General features: G+C 35.0%; 4 protein-coding genes across 7 annotated transcripts; 1 reads left to right on the top strand and 3 right to left on the bottom strand.

Moving 5' to 3' along the window:
* Nucleotides 1–2,319: 2,319 nt before the first annotated feature.
* Nucleotides 2,320–3,636, bottom strand: LOC130984651 (uncharacterized). Its single transcript, XM_057907598.1, has 2 exons — nt 2,853–3,636; nt 2,320–2,792 (listed from the first exon to the last, which is right to left on the bottom strand). The coding sequence occupies exons 1-2, from the start codon at nt 3,634–3,636 to the stop codon at nt 2,320–2,322; spliced, it is 1,257 nt and encodes a 418-aa protein (XP_057763581.1).
* Nucleotides 3,637–6,285: 2,649 nt separating this feature from the next.
* Nucleotides 6,286–7,461, top strand: LOC130939612 (uncharacterized). The gene has a single exon (XM_057867705.1). The coding sequence runs from the start codon at nt 6,373–6,375 to the stop codon at nt 7,081–7,083; it is 711 nt and encodes a 236-aa protein (XP_057723688.1). The 5' UTR covers nt 6,286–6,372; the 3' UTR covers nt 7,084–7,461.
* Nucleotides 7,462–7,512: 51 nt separating this feature from the next.
* On the bottom strand, nt 7,513–11,105 carry LOC130939589 (oxysterol-binding protein-related protein 4B-like). Of its 4 annotated transcripts, none has more exons than XM_057867684.1 (7): nt 10,191–10,349; nt 9,873–10,045; nt 9,373–9,618; nt 8,894–8,990; nt 8,470–8,752; nt 8,291–8,393; nt 7,513–7,982 (listed from the first exon to the last, which is right to left on the bottom strand). In XM_057867684.1, exons 1-7 carry the CDS (start codon nt 10,309–10,311, stop codon nt 7,728–7,730), a joined length of 1,278 nt encoding a protein of 425 aa, XP_057723667.1. In that variant the 5' UTR covers nt 10,312–10,349; the 3' UTR covers nt 7,513–7,727. The 4 variants fall into 4 exon arrangements, with proteins under 4 accessions (XP_057723667.1, XP_057723682.1, XP_057723671.1 ...); XM_057867699.1 differs by lacking the exon at nt 10,191–10,349 and adding an exon at nt 10,978–11,087 and having other exon boundaries at nt 7,515–7,982; nt 9,873–10,031; XM_057867688.1 differs by lacking the exon at nt 10,191–10,349 and adding an exon at nt 10,978–11,105 and having other exon boundaries at nt 7,518–7,982.
* A 621-nt stretch (nt 11,106–11,726) lies between these two features.
* On the bottom strand, nt 11,727–16,721 carry LOC130968696 (subtilisin-like protease SBT2.6). The gene is given in 13 exon segments (XM_057894104.1): nt 11,727–12,346; nt 12,460–12,741; nt 12,821–13,088; nt 13,201–13,526; nt 13,980–14,265; nt 14,451–14,523; nt 14,609–14,704; nt 14,969–15,363; nt 15,467–15,611; nt 15,959–16,055; nt 16,058–16,166; nt 16,298–16,337; nt 16,459–16,721. Coding segments are annotated over 11 exon segments (2,451 nt in total). The 5' UTR covers nt 16,134–16,166; nt 16,298–16,337; nt 16,459–16,721; the 3' UTR covers nt 11,727–11,939.
* Between the last annotated feature and the right edge of the window lie 414 nt (nt 16,722–17,135).

Here is a 17,135-nt window from a genome sequence, read left to right as displayed (position 1 = left end):
AGAGATGGCTTGTCTCAGCTTTTAATCAACCACCACAGGAGGTAGCTACTGTAGCTACGTGGGGAAAGAGGCAGAAGTTAGAGCAGAAGAAGCTGTCATCATCAAGAACTCATCAAGGGCTAGGAATCCTTCTTGGAGAGCAAGTCAAGATGGAAGGCCCGGATTGACGAAGCTTGGTGTAAAGGGAAGACATAGAGGTAATTGCATGTTGGTTATAGCATTCGGTTTCTTCTCCTCTCTCTCTAGCCGAACCGGTTTTGCATGAAGAAGAAGAAGTTGGCTCGGTTCAAGAGCTTCAACCTTGGAGGCTTCCCTTTCTATAAATAAGGGAAAATAGCCAGGGTTTGAGGCAAGAAAAAGAAAAAAAAGCACAATGTTCCTATAGCTACCCAAGCTAATAGAAGTTCTTCTCCTTCAATGTTTTTATTTTGTAATTTTTCTGTTTAGTTTTGTCTGTCTTGAGTCTCATGGAAAAAGACAAACAGTGAGGTTTGTATGAAAAAGTCATAGAGCAGAAAAAGACAGAGTATACAAAATTAAAAGAACAAGCCATAGATGACCTTAGAGGTCATTTGTACATCTGTGTTGTGTTTCATGATTCTGTGGGAATTCCCTTACAAGTTGGGTTAGCACTTAGCAGTTGAAAGCTTGGTAGGTGACCAAGTCAAGTTTAGGATTGGGGTTAGATTCTGGACTTGTCCCGAATAGGAATGGTAGTTCCTAGGGAGAATTGGTGTATGTAATCATGATTATAGTGAAATTCCATCATTGTTGTGATGGAGACTGGATGTAGGCTGCATTGCACTTAGTAGCTGAACCAGAATACATCTTGGTGTGATTTTCTCTCTCTTCTACTCCATTTTTGTTTCTGCTGCATAGGAGAAAAAATTGAAAAATATCTCTTGGCTGGTTACGAGACAAAAAGAAAAATTCTCATGACTAGGCATGAGACAAAAACAAAAAATATCTCCTCAAGTTTTTCAAAGGATAGCAACTGTTATTAAGTAAAAAATGGGCTAAGATTCAACCCCCCTTCTCTTAGCCACTAATAAACCATCAATTGGTATCAGATCTTGGTCTCAAAGAGATCAAGCTTTGCAGCTTAGAGAAAAGATCCAAATGGCAGAAAACAGTGGCTCAAATCTGGTGTCCTACAATCTGACAGAAGGACAGTCAAGTAACAGACCTCCTCTTTTCAATGGGAAGAACTACACCTATTGGAAGGAGAGAATGAAGATTTTTGTGCAAGCAGTATATTACAGACTATGAAAGATCACCCTGGAGGGTCCTCAATTTCCAACCGTCACAAGTGCTAAAGGAGTAATCTCTCTTAAACCAGAAGCTAGTTGGACCAAAAAAGACAGAAAGAAGGTGGAGCTCAATGCCAAGGCTATCAACTTGCTCAACTGTGCAATTAGCTTTGAGGAATACCAACGGGTATCACGATGCACAACGACAAAGGTAATCTGGGACAAACTTCAAGTCACTCATGAAGGAACCACCATAGTAAAGAAGACAAGGATATATATGCTGAACAGAGAATATGAAATGTTCACAATGAAGGAAGGAGAATCAATAGATGAAATGTTTGAAAGATTCAACACTATCATTGTTGGCTTGGATGCTATGGGGATTAAGTATCCTGAATCTGTGCTTGTGAGGAGAGTTTTAAGATGTCTTACAAAAGAGTGGGAAACAAAAGCATTGATAATATCTGAGAGTAGTGGTCTTGATTCTATGACATATGATGACTTGAGAGGAAATTTACTTGCTTTTGAAAACACTTATTTGAAAAAGATTCAAAAAGAAAAGGAATAGCTCTTACATATGTTTCTAACCCTTTGGATGATGAATCCAGTGATAACTCCTCTGAAAATGAATTTGTGTTGTTTACCAAAAAAATTCAGAAAAATGGTGAAGCTCAAAGAAAGAAGCAAGGGAAGCAGCTCAAGAAAACAAAAGAAAGATTTCAGCAAGGTGACATGCTACAACTGCAAGGAGGCTGGGCATTTCAAATCAGATTGCCCTAAGTTAAAGAAGGAGAAAAAGTCGAAGAAGGGAAAGAAGAAAGGACTGATGGCTTCCTGGGAGGACTTGGAAAATGACTCAGAGGATGATGAAGAATCAGAAACCAAGTCCCAAACATGTCTCATGGCAGATCACATTGAACAGGTAGTCTTTCATAACCCTAATACTGAAGATCTTCATCTTATGATAGACTTCCTTTCTGAAAAAATTAAATGCTTCTTGCTTGATAACCAAGATCTTGAACAACAAATCACCATTCTTAAAGCTGAAAATGGTTTTCTCAAAGATAAATTAAGAGAGGCTGAAACTGCCGTCGAACTTGTTGAAGAGAGGCTGAAACTGCCATCGAACTTGTTGAAACTCTTCCCAATCTCCATATATTTGTGCTACTGCTTTCTGTTTTGCCATCCAAACCTTTCTGTAACTAGGCATGAACCCATAATCAGCTTCTGTTGCTTGTTGCAAGACCTTTATCGTTACCGCAGCATCCGCCCTAACCAACGAAAAAATCTTCGCACAGATAACGTGGTAATCAAGCTGACAGTGATCACTGGAAATGGAGGTGGCCAAGCAAGTGTGCGGACCGTTGTACCTCCTAACCTCCCAAGTGCCCTTTTGTGCACGAAGCGATATCCGAATCAACCAACTACAATCCTTGTCAAACTCCTTGCATTTTCCATGATACTTCAGATGATCCGATTCCAAGACTCGGTACTCAAAACCTCGACGGATGCTATAGTCCTTCACACTCAGAACAACTTCATCTTTATTTTGGAACGATTACCCAATCTGAAATTCTGTAGAAGAATCCCCAATTGTAGCACCTCCGTCCGCCTGTTGACCCAGAACCTCCAAGTTTAGAGTAGAGAAGTGTGAAGGGTACTGCTGTGTGCCAGAACTTAAAGGCCCATGATGTGCATGTGAATTGGGACCTGTGTCATCATCACTGTCCCCAATGATATCTACAGGCTCCTGGTCAGAGTCATCGTCCCGCATTGCATTCTCTACTCGATCAGGTTCCCCGAAGCCTTGTTCTTCATGAATTATGCCACCACCGGTATCCGCCTCAAATGCCTGTTGCCAGACCCCAGGATTCTCCAACGGTACAGAACCAACTGCCTCCGTTCGATCTAAATCAGCCGCAAAGGAAGGGGATGCAAGCCGCAGAACAGATGGCCCGGCCGCAGGCATCAAACTAGACGTACCGCCGGCGGCAGTCGAGCTATGAATTGGAGCTGATACCCCAGAACTATCGACACCAACCTCCAACTTCGCATATAGCTCGTGTATTCTGACCTCCGGAAAACTCCTAACACAATGAAACAGAACCCTAATATCTTCATCAGCCCCTAGCACAAACGTATCATACTTAACACCGGTCGACACAACTGTGATTGGAATCTTGTAGAATAGCTTTTTCACCCACTTGCTCCCAAATACCCCAAACTTCTGCAAGATGCTGTTCTTTACATCGGACAAAGTGTTTGATGAATTGATGAATACACTCAACGGTTCTCTGTCGATGAACTTGACACCATATTTTTTGTTTCTTTTAATTTTCCCAGAGCAATGCACTAACACAAGAAAACTCTCTTCCTCACTTGCCATTGTGTGATAATGATCTCTTCACAAGCTTCAATCTTGCTCATATATTTCTAGAATTCTTCTCCACATAAACCGTGGCTGCCTACAAGAATTTATGAACTTAAAAAATCTTTCATAAACCGTGACTGACTATAGGTTTTTTGAGTTTATTTTTGCCTTCCTAAACTGTGGTGGCCTACCATAATTTACGTTCAAAACTTCTCCTTACTAAACCGGTATTAGTTGCCACAGTTTACTAGTTCCCACAAATTACATAATATCAAAAATGGACATACAGATAATGAAATTTCAATTGTTGCAATCACATAAACCTTTCACTCCTTTTATTTATTTACGTACATTTCCCTAAAATAAAAACAAGTCCTTAGATTGAATCAAAATATCAAATCATAAACTTACAAACAAAATACAATAATTAGGCGGCCACACTCATAATGTCCATTTTGTATATAATTAATAATTATATTCATTTTCACACTATATATATCACGATTCTAATTAATGCATGTCCATATCGGTCAAATTTAGATACCAAGTCCAAGGGCAAGCAACACAAAACCGACAAAGTTGCGAGTTTGTCAAATTATTAATATACATGTTATATTGAGCTACATTTAATTTGCTAGCTCTTTAATTTCAAATGCGACAATACTAAATTCTAAACTTTCATTATTTAATTATTATTAAATTCTAAATTTTTAAATTAAAATTTTCATTATTTACTATTTATTTATTAATTTTTGTCAAAAGTATATGAAGAAAAATTATTAATACTTATTTATTTAATTGTTTCGTTTATTAATAAGCTGGTTAACAAGTCAAGTTTTCGAGTAAACCTGACTTTTTAATGATAAAAGTTTAATAATTAACCTTAGCTGATTCTATCCCTTCTCCACCTTTTAATAACAAAAAGTCAAAAGCCAAGTGGTGGAGGATACTTAAATCATTGCATGCAAACTAAGTTTAATAATTGGTTTCAATGCCGCAACCATACAAACTACTACCTATGCTTTCTTCTTCTTCTTTTTTTTTCATACTATTTTTGCATATTAAGTGTGGAATTTAATTTTAATAGGTTATCAATGTAAAATAATTATATATATTTTTAATTATATAATATTATATTAATAAAAATAATTATATTTTATATTAATTACATAAATAATTATAAAAAAACGAATGTAATTATACAACCATATAAAACGATAATATACACATATTAAACTCATTAAATGTGTGATATTATAAATACTTAAACTAATGTCTGTTAATTGATTGTATTTGGACCAAGTGCTAAACGCTATCTTGTTTATGAACGAATTGATTTACACCACCAATTTAAAAAAGAAAAAAAAAGTACTATGTTGTTTTGAAACTTGAATATATAATCATTAAAATAACACTACTATTCAAACTTGACATGCATTATCACATGTATAATAAAACAGAATTAATTAATGAAACAAGATAAGATGTCAACTTCACTAGTAAATTAAACAAGTAACCTAGAGATCATGTCGTTGCTTATTCTCCATTTCCCTTTTGGCAACAAGCTAAGCTTTCTTATTCTACTAATAAAGTAATGCACAATAATAACAATCATATAAAGCCTAACAAAAATATTATTTGTATATTAAAATTAATCATTAAAATCAGTTATTTATATATTTATATATAAATATATATATAATTTAATTTATTTATAATATATATTTATATTTTAATATATATTTTATATTAATAGTTAATTTTAATAGATGCAAAAGCTAATTATGGAACCACATGTTGACATGCAAGTTGCACAAAAAGAAAGGTAGCCTTTCGTGTCACTGATTGGTGCATGGAGGTAGATATACATACACAGACAAAGTCAGAAGAAAAAGCCATCCATCTCATTTTCCAAAAAGGAAAATTTTATCCACTTTATCTATCCATTCAAAATATCAAATAATTAATAACACTAAACCTACTGTTTGTATATCTAAAAATAAGCCTTATATTTAATTTTAAATAGTATTTAAATGGTAAAAGTGTATAATATCAAGAATTCAAATCCAAAAATGATATGCATACTAAAATCAATCAATTATATTAGTTATTATATATTTATATATAAATATATATTATTTAATTTATTTTTAATATATATTTTATATTTTAAGATATATTTTATATTAGTAACTAATTTTATTATTGTACATTTAGAATTATTCATCCGAATTTTACCTTGAGTATAAAATTTGAATTTAATTTTGATGTATTGCCACACGTATATCTAATTATATAACGCCACATTAACAAAAATAATTATCTTTTATATTGACCACATAAATAATTATTTGAAAAAACGGTTATGATTGCATGACGATGTAGATCGTGAATGCATCAAAATTTTTACAAAAATATTATATACATATTAATATATATTTTATGATAGAGACTCACGTACATTTATCTTTTATGTGAAGTTAATAGATTTAAATAAATTATAATCTAACAATTCTTAACTAACTGCATGTAAATTTTCACCGTTTTTTATTCAATAGTTAATATTTTTTATACACGTAACATGTTGATAAGTATACATTTTCAGTTTAAAAAGTCAACGGCCTCCATAGTTTTCTATCATATGTAAGCCGAATAGGCATCACTATAAAACTCAACACTCCATAGAACGTTTTTGTGAAATTAAAGAATCATCAATTCATCATATCAGTTATCAGAGAGAAGGAGAAAAAAATGGGGGCTTGTTTTTCTTGTGGAGCAAGATCATCCTCAAATTTCAAGAGCATCCGTGTGGTTCATCTGAATGGACATGTTGAAGAATTTGATGAACCAATCTCAGCAGGACAAGTTATTTTTGGTGTAGGCAGCAGCACAAAGCAGTACTTTGTTTGCACAGCAATTCAGCTTCTATCATCTTGTTCATCTTCAATGTCATTGAAGGAAGATGCACAACTTCAACCTGGTCAAATTTATTTCATGCTTCCATATTCAATTCTCCATGCTGATGTTTCCCCTGTTGACTTGGCTTCACTTGCTAAGAGGCTCAATGCAATTGCCAGAACAAGGCCATGTTTGGATTATAGTAGTAATAATAATAATAATAATAAAAATAAGTCCATGAAAGAAGGTTTTTTGTCTTGCCAAACACAGGTTTGGAATCCTATTATTACTTCTTCTCCTTCAAATAGTGTTGTTGGGGTGATGGGTGAAGAAAAAGGGAGTGTTTATAAGGTAATGCAGCAGCCATGGAAGCCTATCTTGGACACTATAAAGGAGAAATCATTTACAAAGAGAAGTGAATCGGATTTGCAAGAGAATGGTTCTCTGATATCATCTTTTACATGGAGAAGTGAATCTGATTTGCAAGAGAATGATTTGTTTTTGCAAGAGATTAATGGATCAAGACAACCAGATAGGAAGAGGTGCATAAAGTACATGTCATGATATATAATACTATAAATTTCCTTGTTTACTCTTCCTATATATTCCTTGTAATCATTTTGACCTTTTGTAATACATCCATAAATCAATGTATTTGCTACCAATATATTGGTTAATGTCTTAGTGTCTTACAACTGTATTGATTTATGAATGTAATAAAACATTTCAAAACTACTATCAATATGGAATTGAAGGAGTAGTATGATGCTGCTGCTGTTATTGTTTATCTTGAGTCTTGTACTTAAAGGAAGTTTGTACCTTAGCTTGTAATAAATATCCTGCTAGCTGCTTGATGAGTTCAATAATGTCTTGTTGAACATGATGAACTCAATGAGAAAGTGTGGTGTTTTAAATTATTATTCAATATTTTTATTTGATGAACATGCATAATATATACATATCAGGCAGAATTGTTCCATTTTGCAACAAAACAACTCGGTTAGTTGTTGATGAAATTTGACAATATCAAAGTTATATTCCATTTGTAGTTTGTAATTTTGCAGCTAACATATACTGCTAATTAACAAAGATGCCCCACTTTCATATTTGTATATTTTAATAATTCATTTTCGGTGTTTGAGCAAAAACTAAAGACATCTTCAAATTTTGAGCTATCATATGATAATACATATAATGAAGGAGAATAATTATTGTGCTATGATGGGAGCAGGAGGGACCAATTTATGAATTGGTGAACATTCCCAACCAGCTTCTTTACTGTAAGACACCACAAAGTTCTTAGGAGTCCAAGTGTACAATCCTTGTGTCTCTCTTTCTCTGGACATGTTCCTCTGTCTTTCTTCCACAGCTTGTTTTGCTTCTCTTGCTTTCTCCCACTCTTTGTTTAGAATTGCTTGGCTCAGTTCCCCCCAAACATCTCCTGATTCTGTTGGCCACACATTCTGATAGATCAACACAACACAACATCTCATGTCACATTCAAGACACCATTATATGTACACCTAAATCTCTAACACTGAGTTGTTTGGTGTTTCTGTGACAGCCTATACATGCAGCTACCAGTCCAACTTCAAATGTATGCTGAATATTTAAAATAGAAGTTGCCTATTTTCATTTTAATTGTCTTGATATGTCAGCACGTGAGTTTGAAAATGTTCAAAGAGAAAGAAACATCATTTTCTGACTTGTGAGTACATTCATCATTAAAATAATAATATGATAATATATCTTTAGAATAGAAGTTAATTACCTTAGCATCTTTGACAATAGGAGCTTGGAGCTCTGAAATGACTTCTTTTGCATTATATATCTCTCTCTCCTTCCCATTATTAGTATCTTTCACTTGTACAATACTGCATAGTAGTGAAATTTAGCATAAATACAGAAAAATCAAACCAAGTTTGTGACACTAAGAAAAAAAATATATACCTATCCCAATGACCATAAACTTCATACAAAACTTTTGTTGATGAAGAATCAAGGATTTGGCCTCTGATGTATCTACCATGTCCACCAAATAAACTTGATCTGTAAGATAACTTAGCCACTAGGCCATTCTCTAGGCAATTTATGTTAACATTGCCGACCCAATCAACACCGGGAACCGGAAGAATTCTAATGAAAAGATTAGGAGAATTCATTTCATATGTTTCACCATGGTTTAGGAGCTTCAGCTGCCTTTTACCAAGAACTTGAGCTTCAACTGATGTACCTGCATAGTTAGTTTGAGAACATTTCTGATTAATTAACTGCTACATTCAGATTATGAAATTTTACTCACTACATATTTCTGATAATGAGCTTGTGCAGATTTTAGATATGTTCCTAGAAAATTGAAAGGGAATAAGATTACCACGAAATCTTGGAACGGGTTGCTGGCACCATATCATTTCAATGTTTTCCTTCTCATCTGTTGCATGGAGGGCTGATACAGGAGGGTTGTGTGAAACCTTAAAAGAGATGGAAATGTAAGAATCCTACCATATCTAAACTTCTCATTAATTAAAGATAAGCTCATAGCAGATTATACATCGATGTTCTCTAAGATTTTCAGTAATAATACACACAACATTCCTTAATTTGTTAGACCTAATAGAGTGTAGTGTCATACAAGGTGGAGACTAGAGACTCACACAAGCAATTGTCTTAATGTAAAGTTAATAGTTGAAAATTGTCAGATGATTTGACATGTTTGACTAAATTACAATCTAACGATTTTCAACTGTCAACTTCACATGAAAACAATTACATGTTTCCACTGTCATACAATCTAAATCTCAGAAAAGTAGTGTGCAATATCGCCAAACTCGAGGAGAGATAAATGCAATGTACCTGCTCTAGTAGGACATGAAGATTTCCTTTTGAGACATGGTGAGTCTCTCCAAGAATAGGATTATAGGGTGCAATCCCAAAAGGAGAAGGGCGTGTGGTGGATATGCTCCATGCCACTACAGAGGTGAACCTCTCCAGAGGACTCTCCCCACTGTTGCATCTGCTCAGCATATCCAAACCTGTGCTATACACTGATTCACCATAGCACTGAAGTTGAGACTTTGGGATATTAAACATAGGTGGCAGCTGCATTATACATAAGCCAACATGTGACACAATTACACTAAGGTGTTGTTTACAGTGCCAAATGTAAGTTGCCAAAATCACCAAAAGAAAGTAAGAAACATGGCAAGCAGTGCAAATTGTAAGATGCAAGACAAAGATAGTTAGATAGAAATACTATCATCTTGAGACAGTGTTAGTTGTTAACAATTACAGAAACACAATATGCATTGTTTTAAGTTGTTTTAGTTAAAGTAAAAATGCATGAGAGAACTTGCCTGGAATTTTGTGAGATCTGATCCTAGCCTCACATTTTTAAAAAGGGTTAAGACACGTTTTAGGAGATTAGGGGCTCCATAAGCTGGGTCTGAAACTGATCCACTTCCTAATGAGAATGGTTTAGTCAGAACAACTTTTGTGTCCTTCTGTTCTGCAACCTGCATCCCCACCACTACAAATATTACCTATTCATAGTTCTCAACAAATATGGATTCTGCAGTTTCACAAACTGCAGGCATGTTACACTTGCTATACCATATTTAGATAACAAAAGTAAATTCCATGAAATCAAAGTTTGACCTTATAGAATTACTTACATTCTTCAACAATATTATTTGAACAATTTTTTTCCTGAACAAGACGTTTATGTATCTTATTTATTATTCTGAAAATATACAAACACAAAAAGATGCTGCAGAAAATATGTTCAAAAAACATTTATGATTTAACAACAAATAAAAATAAGTATTATTGTTATTATTATTAGTAGTAGTAAGAGAATAGTGATAAGATAAAGATTTGTGCAGTAATAAGGATGGTTCGCTTACAAGCTACGCAACCATTTTGAAAATAGACATGAAGTGAAAATGTTTAATTGGAGAATGGAGATTAAACTAAACAAGTTTTTTCATTGTAGGTATCATTAATTAAACAACTAAGCTTGCAGTTGCACGTGTCCATCGTGCACTACATTATATATTTATTTAATTAACAGTAATACTAAGTAATCATTTTTTCTCTTAAATTCTAGATTCTAAATTATAAACGCTTCATCCAATACCCTAAATCATAAATTCTAAAACTCTAAAGTTGACTAACGTTGACTAACTAAAAGTTGCTTTCTATGCTTTTTCTTTAACTAATTAATCATACATTGAAATACAAAGTTATACAACTCATCATCATTAGCAATAATCGAATTTCAAAAGGAAAACAACCTTGTTGATTAGGTGACTGCCGGAAAAGTGAAAACCGCCACTAATTCATTCACATAACTTATTCTGATAAAAAATCTGATATACGTAAACGTGAAACATATACTTACCCACACATGTATGCATAAGTTAAGAGACATGGAAACTGAGAGAAAGGAAGAGGACATACCATCTCAAAATTATTGGAGAAGCTAAGGAGGAGAACAAGGAGAAGAAGCAGGTTTGTTCTGTTCTGTTCTGTTCTGTTATTTTGAGACAGAAACTGAGGTGTGAGATCAAAGCTCCACTATTTTATACTCTGTATAGCTACCTACCTAAGCGTGGATTCATACTTTTAAATTATTTTTAAGAATTTAATTTTAATACACCATCAGTCTTACATAATAATTATGTCCGATTCATGAATTTTAACGAATTTTTAAGTAACAAAATTTGAAAATTAATTATTTAAATAAATAATTGATTGTATATATAAAATTTTTTTATATTAATAATACATTAAAATTAAATTCTATTTTTAATAGTATAAAAGGTGATTTGTCTTGATTATAAAAAAAAAAAGTGATTTGCTTTTTAATAGTATCTTTTCACGTGGATGGCTTACACAATACAATTTCAATTCTCATCAAATAAATAGTGGATTTTTAAGCAGTTTTAGCTGGTTAACCTCCAATTCTTCAGTAAAACAGTGAACACTTCATAACAGATCATTGTATTACAGACTTCTATACATTACATGTGAACTACAAATTCCTAGTGCTGTTTTTGGCTTAGTTGCCATGGATTTCAACAACCATCACTTTAACTCACTATAAACTTTGGAAGAGGTTTTCATGTTAGGAATAGCCATTTATACCTCATTTGATACTTTATTATTCTGCAGCAAGCAAGAAACTATGGGGGACTCATCAAGAAGCATTGCAACAAATCACTAGACAATGATATATAAGCAAAACTTTATATGTGGAAGAAACTAGGAGCCACCCCCTCACCCCTTCTTACCCTTTACATCTATTAAATATTACATGATATTATGTTATATGTAGAAGAATAAATATAGCACCACACCTTATTCCCCACAAGTTATAAAGAATATTACAAACATTGCTTTTCCTTGATGATGGAACCAAGCTATCGAGGGTATCCATTTGCCAGAACTGGGATCCTTACTTTGTGACCTCTGCTACCTTTCATTAGAACCTCTCCAAAACTATAGGTTCCGGTCACTCTTCGAACAGTGAGCGTCACGGAGAACTTGCGCGATGCGCCTGCTCTGATGGTCATTGCAGGAGGGTTGACATCAATGGCAACAGCCGGATCCATTCTGGCTGTGATCACGTAGGTTTCTTCCTCGGCAACATTCGTGACAGTTCGAGTGACTGTCTGAGTTCTCACAAGATGGGAAATTGTTATTGATGGGGTGTTTAAGTTTGATGGTTTGCCCATTGTTTTGTTACATGGTGTGTGAGTGTAGTTCCTTATCTCATGAACATCAATGCCTGGTGTTGTGCACAAAAAGCCTAGATAATCCTCATATCCTGCAAAATGAATATGAACAGCCAAATTGATGAAGCATTTAACATTGTTTTAGCTTTCCTCCTTGCTCTAAAAGCAAAAGAAATTAGTTAACTTACAGAAGAAGAAATCAAACCTGCATCAAAGATCAGCCCAGGGTCCAATGCAGCTCTTGGATCAACATGTCCACTTCCATAATCAAATGGAGTAGCTTTAACAAGCTTTGTAGTTCCTGTTTCAGAAGCTTGTTGAGCTAGAAGAGGATTCCCTGCTCTATCTAATGTCGATGTTGTCGTCATCAAGGCTGATTTAATGGCAGCAGGGCTCCAATGTGGATGCTTCTGCTTTATAAGAGCAGCAATGCCAGCTATATGCGGCGCAGACATACTAGTTCCAGATATCATGGCAAATCCCTCACCTGCTCAAACCACAAAAAGTGCTTAAAGAAATAATACCATTTAAATTTAGTTTTTCTCTTAATTTTCATCCATACTTACCAACATAATTTGGCTCATCGGTACCATTTGGACTCCAAGCAGCCCAAATCAATGAACCGGGAGCTAATATATCTGGTTTGAGGAGATCTGCCTCTTGGAAGCTGAAGTCCTTTATATTCGGCCCTCGAGCCGAGAATAAAGCTACCTGTGGTGCAGATTTATGGAGGATAGGCATCAAACCATCTCCAATTTTACCTTTCCCTGTGAAACTCTTAACTCGTCCGGTCCAATCTCTTGGTGTAGAAATATTATAATAATCAACAAGTTCCTGAAAGTTGCAAATAGCAAATCACATTATCAATGAGGTATATTTGGTGATCAAAACAAAACCAAAATTGCTGATTAAAAAGTGGAACAAGGAGAACTAAATATAGGGGGACCTTTGAGTTTCTGACATCTACGATAACAATCCCAGGAAGGCCAACAGGAACTGGGTCAAATCTTGTTTCTGGGGAAACGTTTTCAACACAAAGAACAAATCCAACTGCACCAAGGGCCTTTGCTGTTTCTGAGACTTTCTTTATTGATGCTGAACCAGAAATGAAGTTGAAAGAGTATCCACAGAGAAGAATTTTGCCCTCTATCAGTCTCTTGTTTAGAAGTTCTGGTCTCTGGCAATCTGTGGGGCTGAACTTCATCACTGAAGAATCTAGCAGCACATCATTTGCAGCAACCAATGTGTACGATTCGTTTAAATGTGTAGCAGCTGTACAAGCCAATACAGGTGACAGATTGAGTAGTGATTAACTAGTGAGAGTATAAGGGAAACTAACTACCAACGAGAGAACTGTTCACAGCCATGTAATTATGTTTTGGGGTGTTAGCAGCTATAATATTGAAGTGGCCTAAACACTTGCGGGGGAACTAAAGAATTTACTTTGCAAGCGACATATAATTCATAGCTAAATCAGGAAATCCCTACTTGCTAACATTTCATAGCACTTTGTGCATGATTTTGCAAATTGTGAAAAATGTATATATTGATCATAAATCTCCAGAAGATATATATTATGGTAACTAGTTTGATACAACTTTGCCTGTAAAATCTACTTAACAATGATAATGTATATACTATTTCTTTTGGTTTTGTATTCTTGTGGTGGTACACAACAATACAAGTTAATGTGATCAGATAAGCAGAGAAGCATAGAGAACTTACGTGATAACCCAATTCCAGCTAAGACTTTTCCATTTCCAAGGGTCAAATGGTTTTTGTATCTACGATCATCAATTGCAGCTGCTACAGAGGCTATCCATGGGCTATATGAAACCATTGTTTTAGGAAAAGGACCACCATTTCCAGCAGCCTGTGCAACAAATACACCAGCTTTCACAGCTCCAAGAAGTGTAGCATCAAAAGGGTTCAAAAATGTGGTTTTGGTGGCTGCTGGAGGACTGTTCGGTCCAACTGAAAGGCTGAGTATATCCACTCCATCGTATACAGCCTGTTGACTCTCCAAACTTTTTAATTAGGAATGCTGAGATAGAATAACACAAAAAGTACAAGATAATCCAATAATGAAAGCTTTTAATCTTATATTTATTTACAGCCTTTTAAAAGTGCTTATGTGATAGAGTTCTTAATAAATAATCCAGATTTCTTAACTAGAGGAGTAAAATACTTATATACCTGATCGATTGCAGCAACTACGTCTGCAATAAATCCTCCAAATAATCTGTAGAGTGCCTTGTACACAGCAATTCTGAACACAAATACACCAAGTCTCTAGTGAAACAGGAAGGAGTGTAGTTCCTGATTTTTAATCAGTTAGGGGCATTATTCCTCACCTGGCACGAGGAGCCATTCCACTTGCTCTACCAAATTCGTGGCCATGCATCCTCACAGGAATTCCATTATTTCCAGCAGCTATAGAGGCTGTATGACTGCCAGATTAAGATGCAAGGAAAACACAGGAATTGTTAAGAGAATGCTATCAAGAATATATGGCTTTAAGCACAACTCCATGAATGTTAATACAACAATACCATCAACTTCATGAAGGACTACAGTAAGTTGATTTCATGATTTGCTCATAAGCTGGAAATGACACATTATGTTCTCTTTCAATGCATTTTGTAGGCATGGTAAGGTCAGAGGGATTCCAAGGAAACAAGCTAGTAATTTTAAAGAAGGTAGCAGGGCCTAACCTTCCATGTCCATCTCCATCTAGAGGAGATGCAAGATCCATCGAAGGGTTAAATGCCCCGGCAGCTATTGCAGCTTGAGCAAAATGTTGTGCTCCAACAATCTTCCCGTTACAGTAGTTTTTTTTAGTATCTGGATCAATTTCACATTTTCCTCTGTACTTTGGAACTGGCTCATATGGTTCTGTGTTATGAGTTGCAAAGCTTGGATGGTGAGGATAGATCCCTGAATCCACAAATCCAATCACAATGTCTTCTCCGGCCCGGTCAAAGCCACCTCCTGTTGGCCACACTCCAGTTGGAAGCCCAAGAAACTGCGGTGTATGTGTTGTGAGTCTCTTCACTTTCCAGTCCCTCTCAACAGATTTCACTCCAGGTGCATGTCTTAGAGTTTCTGCCTACTAATATCCAGGGATAACACAAGGAAATTAGAGTGAGGAAACAAATTTAAAATATCTTACTTTTGACTTACATTAGTAAAAAGATAAGACAAGACTTCACCTGTTCTGGGGAAATATGAACAGCAAACCCATTTATCAGATGCCGATAGCTATAGAGTTTCTTGTACGTCCCAGGTTCGAACAGCATCCCCAGAAGCATATCATGTTTTTTCTCAAGATGGTGAGCATATGAAGTAACCAATTCACTGGAAGAAGTTTATAATATTGTTGGTTCATCACATACTAGAGGAGAAAATAGCGTTGGAAACAAATTCATTAAAAACATAATTGATCTTGGTTCATAACAGAGTGCAAGGTGATTATTGTATTACTTTCCTTAAAGATAAGAGAGAGCATCAGCTGCAAATAAATTGTTCACGAGTTACATATAAAGAATAATTATCTAAACTCTCCATATAATTTAGATTTGGAAGGTTAATTTCACCAAAGGAGAATTCATCATATTAATTAGCCTCCTCAAAACATATTTACATGTCATTGGAAAAAACAAAAAATGGAAAATTCACAGGAAAATGTAATTGCAAGTACCTACCTATTGGTATCAATCTTCTCATCAGATTCAACAGCAGTAGCTTCAAAACCATCAATTCCACCTCCATAACTAATAACAGGTTCACCTTCAACAGTACGATGTAAATCTCAGCTTTCACAGACACAAGAAGACCACATAGAACTGCAACCAGACACCCAAACTCCAACAACCTCATTGTGCCAACTCCAATACTTCACATCCACGAGATCTGTTTCACAATCCAAATAATGAGACAGTTGAGTTAGACTGAAAAAACAAAGAAAGAAGGTTAGTTCCATATGTGAAGCTGAAAATAGAAACACGCCATTTGAGTAAATCAGTTAAAGAAACAAACTTTACCAATGTGACACTGATCCGAGTAACAAGCTCCAGCTCACATCTACTCCAAACAAAAAGGAACAAAAAACAGAAGCACGTGAAGCTGAAAAATGAAAATAGACACAACCAAACAGTTAAGTAATGAAGAAGGCGAAGCAAAGAATCAAAGCATAAGATCGTACCAAAAAAGCAGAAAAAGAGTGAAATCCAAAAAGTTTGATGATTAACACACACGCTAATTGCAATGAGTTGACTCACTCACATTGCAATAAAACACTGATCTTGAGAGATCTAACGGTGAAAGATGAGCATGAAGAAGAAAACAATGGCAGAGAGTGAAAGTGAAGAGTGAGAGTGTTAAGTTAGGGTTTGATTAAAGTATGAATTTGGGAGTGAGTGAGTGAGTAAAGCAAGATCATAGAGCAGACAATGACCCGAACATGATGCTGATGCAGAGAAATATTAGATTAAATTAAAGTTAATTAATTAAATAATTATTCATTATTTATCATCATTATGGATATCATTTTGTTTGCGATTTTATTAATTAATGAAATCATTGTTACTTTTATTTTTACTCAAATTAATCAAAATTCGGAGGCTGTGGTTTTCGTTGCATTCTCGGAGAATTAATATATGGCGATGGAAAGGTGACATTCGCGCGCAGGCTGTCGGAGACAGTTGAGGTGAAAAGACGCTAATGCCCCTCTTCCCCGGTTGGTGGAGTTAACGCGTGTCCGAAATCATAGGGCCGGAGAAAATCAATATTCCTTTATTATTAATTAATTAATGTCAGGTTAAAATTGAGTTGGAAACTTATATAAATAAGAGAAAAAGATAAATAGATATGTGACTTCTT

Source organism: Arachis stenosperma, chromosome 1 (assembly GCF_014773155.1).
Source record: "Arachis stenosperma cultivar V10309 chromosome 1, arast.V10309.gnm1.PFL2, whole genome shotgun sequence".
Classification (NCBI taxonomy): domain Eukaryota; kingdom Viridiplantae; phylum Streptophyta; class Magnoliopsida; order Fabales; family Fabaceae; genus Arachis; species Arachis stenosperma.
The sequence above is the reverse complement of the archived record's forward strand: the minus strand, read 5'-3'. Positions and strand labels throughout refer to the sequence as shown.

Excerpts from the sequence above, each read along its gene's own strand:
- LOC130984651 (XM_057907598.1), bottom strand. The coding sequence starts at position 3,636 with ATGGCAAGTGAGGAAGAGAGTTTTCTTGTGTTAGTGCATTGCTCTGGG. Across the intron at positions 2,793-2,852 it reads GGGTCAACAGGCGGACGGAG|ATGAAGTTGTTCTGAGTGTG; the intron begins GTGCTACAATTG and ends TCCAAAATAAAG.
- LOC130939612 (XM_057867705.1), top strand. The coding sequence starts at position 6,373 with ATGGGGGCTTGTTTTTCTTGTGGAGCAAGATCATCCTCAAATTTCAAG.
- LOC130939589 (XM_057867684.1), bottom strand. The coding sequence starts at position 10,311 with ATGTTTTTTGAACATATTTTCTGCAGCATCTTTTTGTGTTTGTATATT. Across the intron at positions 8,394-8,469 it reads GTTTATGGTCATTGGGATAG|TATTGTACAAGTGAAAGATA; the intron begins GTATATATTTTT and ends ACTACTATGCAG. Across the intron at positions 7,983-8,290 it reads CTATTGTCAAAGATGCTAAG|AATGTGTGGCCAACAGAATC; the intron begins GTAATTAACTTC and ends TTGATCTATCAG.